This window comes from Aplidium turbinatum, chromosome 1 (genome assembly GCF_918807975.1).
Source record: "Aplidium turbinatum chromosome 1, kaAplTurb1.1, whole genome shotgun sequence".
NCBI classification, from domain to species: domain Eukaryota; kingdom Metazoa; phylum Chordata; class Ascidiacea; order Aplousobranchia; family Polyclinidae; genus Aplidium; species Aplidium turbinatum.
Window position 1 is genome coordinate 57,669,104 of NC_137472.1, and position 4,981 is coordinate 57,674,084.

At 39.7% G+C, this 4,981-nt stretch overlaps 1 protein-coding gene across 1 annotated transcript; it reads right to left on the minus strand.

The window, feature by feature from the left end:
- Nucleotides 1-278: 278 nt before the first annotated feature.
- LOC145773738 (replication factor C subunit 5-like) lies at nucleotides 279-3,319 on the minus strand. The gene is made up of 4 exons (XM_082584876.1): nucleotides 2,900-3,319; nucleotides 2,187-2,354; nucleotides 1,733-1,970; nucleotides 279-1,164 (listed from the first exon to the last, which is right to left on the minus strand). Exons 1-4 carry the CDS (start codon nucleotides 3,176-3,178, stop codon nucleotides 860-862), a joined length of 990 nt encoding a protein of 329 aa, XP_082441002.1. The 5' UTR covers nucleotides 3,179-3,319; the 3' UTR covers nucleotides 279-859.
- Between the last annotated feature and the right edge of the window lie 1,662 nt (nucleotides 3,320-4,981).

Below are 4,981 nucleotides of genomic sequence, written 5' to 3' on the forward strand. Positions count from 1 at the left end.
AAAATGTTGTAGGTGGCCTTAAATAATGGCCGGCTGGGGGGGTCAAACCTTGCCCGATCAACACAAAATTTTGGAATAGTTATTTTTTAAGCTAACCTCACAAGTAAAAAAAAGTTAGGCTTTCTAGTAAAAAGTTGGGGCAAATGGTGCACCCTACCCTAGACCCCCTATCAACGCTACTGTATAGAAGCGTTTCATCTGTCGAAAAGTGAAGAAATGAAAAGGGCTTTTTTAAATATCATTCGATTCCTTGGTAAGATACCAATCCTTTATAACGTGTTCATGTTAATAGCAAACGACATCACGTATTTGACGTCATAAAAAAAGGCTAGTATAAACATAAAAAGCATCAAAATATAATGTCATTCGATATCCAAATAACTCTACACCTAGAACACTCAGTGAGTGCCACTCAGCTTTGAGCACAAGGTGAGTAACCAATGCAATGTCTTGGTCAAGACATTGCACAGAATCGAACATAAAACTTTTGGGCAAATTGTTGAACCTATATTCTGGTAGGTGCAAAGAGGAGATAACAAATCCAGCTGACAAGTAGAAGGTAATGTAGAAACTTTAACGAGTTTTAGTCATTTTGGATTGGTGTACAACATTTAATACAGCGAAGTATCAGATGGCTGCAACATTTACATAAACCTAGTCGGAAGTTCAGGTCATTTTTACAACGTTCTTTAATGCATAAAAGGACTGACTACCTGGGTAGAATACACCCAAGTTCTAACCACAAGTGATTTCGTATAAGAAATAGGCTGAAATCCCATCACTTTCACGCATCGATTCGAGTGAAAAACACTGTATTCCTTGACATCAGCAAAACCCCACTTCAGCACAACAACTAGGACTACGCTTTATCAGCTACCATGTTTTTGGCATGTTGAAATGCTGACACGAGAGAACTGGTTTGAAGTTGTTCGTTCGTGCCTGAAGCTAATCGGTTTTCTATTTCGGCCATTTTGTCGAGCAAGTATATACGAATATCAGTGGGGAAGTCTATTTTGTGAACATACTCATGAATTTCTTCTAAAATGTCTTGCAAAGCCATTCCTTTTTTGGTCTTCAGCTGCATCACAAGTCTGAGAGCTGCTGAAAAGTCTTTATTTAAAGTCCACTCTAATATGTCTTCTATGTCTTTTCGCTTAGGGTGACCTGAAAAAAGAAACGAGCGGATTATTCAAGTCAATTTGCTCAAATACTTCCATTTCTGGTCCATGCTCAAGTAAACGAACACGGTATCAAATTAGCAATGTCACCTTTACAATATTGTAAAAATCAGTACAGTAAACAGTATTGTTTTACTACAAAATAAAATACAACAAGCTGCACTAATGCAAACATCTAGTAAAACATCTTTACCAACAAACGAACGCATACAGACTTTAGTGTTAACAAACACATAGAAATGACCGAACAAGTGGCCTTTAATGATGTAAAATCTATAAACATTGATTAACTAAAAATTAGGAATTGACTAATGTGATACTGCATCAAGTGAAAACATCTTTATCAGTAAATGAAGGTACGGTTTATGAAGATTTTTTTATCCTGCTAATAGAAACGTCATGCCTGGAGTTAAAGCATTCTGATCATGACTTGAATTTTATAGTTAACTACACAGTCAGAGAGTTCGGTGCATTTTGCTCTGTTGGCGAGTGAACAAAAATATACAAAACACAAACGATTTGCAAAACAGACTATTAAAACAATTACAACTAACCAGTGCAGGTGTACACATTATCTTCATTGACTTCCGAATGAGCCATTGAGGTGCTTTGGAGGATGTTCAATGCTTTCCTCATGTCACCATGAGCCAAGGTCACCAAGGCTTCCATACCATCGTTAGACACAGTTAGATTTTCTTTTTCAATTACATATTCAAGTCGTGGTTTCATTTGTTCAGTAGATAATGGCCCAAACCGAAATCGAGTGCACCGCGACTGGATGGCAGGGATGATCTAAATAGTAAAAAAAAACGATATACTATAGTGCCACAGTTTTTAAAACAATCATAAAAAAGTGTATACATTCATATGAAATTAACTTGGAAATGAAACAATTTATACCACATATGAGTTGTAGCAAGAAAAATATCAAATCAATTGTTGTACAAGAATCATAGAATAAAACTTTTCAAAATTCCACATTGCATGAGATTGTTGAGCTCAAGGCACCTTTGTAAGATAATTACAAATGAGACAAAATCTTGTGTTTTCTGTGAACTTTTCCATCACTCGACGAAGAGCATTTTGAGCATCCTTCGTCATTGCATCCGCTTCATCAAGAATAATAAGTTTAAAACCACTGTTGAATATGGTTCGAGTGCTGGCAAAGCTGAGAATCTACAACATAACATAAACAAATTACCTCACAAACACATCGTATTACCAAACAGTTTAAAACTAAAATGTTATTTATTCACTCATATACGGTGCCTGAAACAGGCGAAATGTTACTTTTGATAACAATATTACAGTAGAGCATGAATTTCAGAACATGCTATCAAAAATTTCCTAGGGGGAGTTGTAAACCCTTGAAACATGTCCATCATTTGTTCCGACACAATAGCAGGCAGAAGACTACTCCATTTTCTTTTTCTTCTATTTCTTTTTTAAATAAACTGAGCCAGGAACAAATCGTTGGCAGAATCTCTTTCACCACACTACAACCAGGAAGGTTCTTTGCAAGCAACACAAACAAAAAACACAATACCATTTAATGTAAATAACTGCGTCACTCCAAGCATAGATGCAAACAACACTTAACAAAAATAAACTTACAATTTTTAAAGTTACACGAATACACGTGCTTCTATTCAATACCAGTGCAGGTTTGGAATGCAAAAGGTTATTTATTTATTTTGTGACAAAACTATTGGATTACTTACTTGATTCCGAACAACACCAATTCCACGATCATCTGAAGCATTTAGTTCAAGCACCATAGAATTAAATTGTTTTGGAGTATACAACTGACGAGCACATGCTAAAATGGTGGAGGTTTTTCCAGTTCCAGGGGGTCCGTAAAATAGTAAATGAGGCAATCTGTCTTCATTCATGAAACGCTGAATGGTTTTCAAAATATCTTCATGAGATATAAGGTCTTCAAGCTTTTTGGGTCGATATTTTTCTACCCATGGTAAATTGTCAGATTCTCGATCACCCATCAATTTAATTTATTTCGCCAACAGATATGATTACAAATGATGTTGACTATATTATACTTAATAAAAACAGTGCAGTTTTTATTTCAGGTTCAATGCAAGGAAAAGATTTATGACTTGGAAAATAATCACCTTTTTAGCAATAAGATCTCTTTAAAACAAAAAATGTAATTGAGTTATAACAACAAAACTTATATCATAGACCTGGTGATCATGCATATGAAATGAACAAGATCTTGTAGGTCTTAAGCTTTATTCTGATACATCACAGCAGGATCTACGTCTTAGGTGCAGACAGTTAGGTGCCTGCTGATGATGATGGCGTATGAGCGATCTTTCCAGGCTAGATTGGAGGGCAGGAAATCTTCAGCCACTCAGCAGTCTCGCCGTCCAGGACCCTCAGACCATGCGCACCGTGAGGAGGCCGGTGGGTTAGGCAGTGGTGGATGACATGGTCTGCGGTCTGTTCCGTGGCACCACACTCGCATTCTGATGAAGGAGCCAGGCCCCACTTGTGCATGTCCGAACGAAAGCGGCCGACGCCAGTTCGCAGGCGGTTTAGCCTGACCCACGCAAGCCTTGCGAGGGACATCCCTGGTGGACGGGGATCGGCGTCGGGTATGAAGTCACGGAGCGTAGAGGTGTGATTTTGCCACTCCGTGTTCCACATGTGGTTCGTCCAGTGTGCGCAGTTAAACCAAGTTCTTCTGCGTTCTTAAGGAGTTGTTGTGCGGCAGGCACAAAGGGGCGTCTTGATTTCAGCCGCTGCTTTATAGGTGGTGGTCTCTTAAATGTTGCATGGAGGAGATGGTCGGGGTCCAAAGCGCGGCGAGCGAGAGAAATCATGGCTCCTTTACGGCATAGCTCAGCGGGTTGGATGTCTGCTAGGATGGGTAGGCAGTCCGTTGGAGTGGGACGCAGGCATCCAGTCACAGGACGCAGGCATCCAGTCACAGTACGCAGTGCATCGTTGATGGCGGTATCAATCTGGTGGGTGTGAGAACTACGACACCAGACCGGCGCGCAGTACTGGTACTCAGCGGTGGAATGAACAAGGGCTAGGGTAGCTGTACGAAGAGTTTTAGCACCAGCTCCCCAGCCGGAACCCGCCAATCGCCTCAAAAATGCGACGCGTGTAGATAGTTTTTTGCGCAGTGACTTCAAGTGCCGGCGGTACGTGAGTGACCTGTCCAGGGTTATGCCAGGTATGTAGGTTCGGCACAGTAGGGCAGGCGTTCCCCATCAATCTTGATGTTTATCTCACGCTGTGCTTCCCGGTTGTTAAGGTGGAAGGCCGCCGACACTGTCTTTGACTTGCTGAGCTGTAGCTTCCATTTCTGGAGGTACGGTATGCTGATAGGTGCCTGCTAAATAGGTGCACACACTGTGCCTACAGCATATTTGGCATACTGTGGGGCCTGGTCATTTAGGTACTATTTGGTCATTCCTTACCAACTCATAAACATTCAATCACCCATTTGTATATGACACCTCTTAAATTTTGCTGAAAAGTTGTTATATTAGCCTATTTCTTGGGCTACCAAAGGAATTCTAAGTTTTAGATCAATATCTCAAATTGTTTGCCCTTGGCGGCTATTTCAATATGTAGGCTAAACCATTCAGACTATTTGTTAAAAACATAATTATTTGAAATAATTGAAAGCTTGTATTCTGCTAATTTGAATTTAAAAGTTGTGGTGCCATTAAAAAGATCTTATGTGGGTCTGAAAACCCTATCAAAAGAATACAAAAGCAATACTGTAAAAGAATACAGCAACAACCAGCAAAATATTTTTCTCTTCATCT

Coding starts and splice junctions, on each gene's coding strand:
- LOC145773738 (XM_082584876.1), bottom strand. CDS start 3,178: ATGGGTGATCGAGAATCTGACAATTTACCATGGGTAGAAAAATATCGA. Junction 2,355..2,899: donor TTGGTGTTGTTCGGAATCAA/GTAAGTAATCCA, acceptor GTTATGTTGTAG/ATTCTCAGCTTTGCCAGCAC. Junction 1,165..1,732: donor TAATGTGTACACCTGCACTG/GTTAGTTGTAAT, acceptor TTCTTTTTTCAG/GTCACCCTAAGCGAAAAGAC.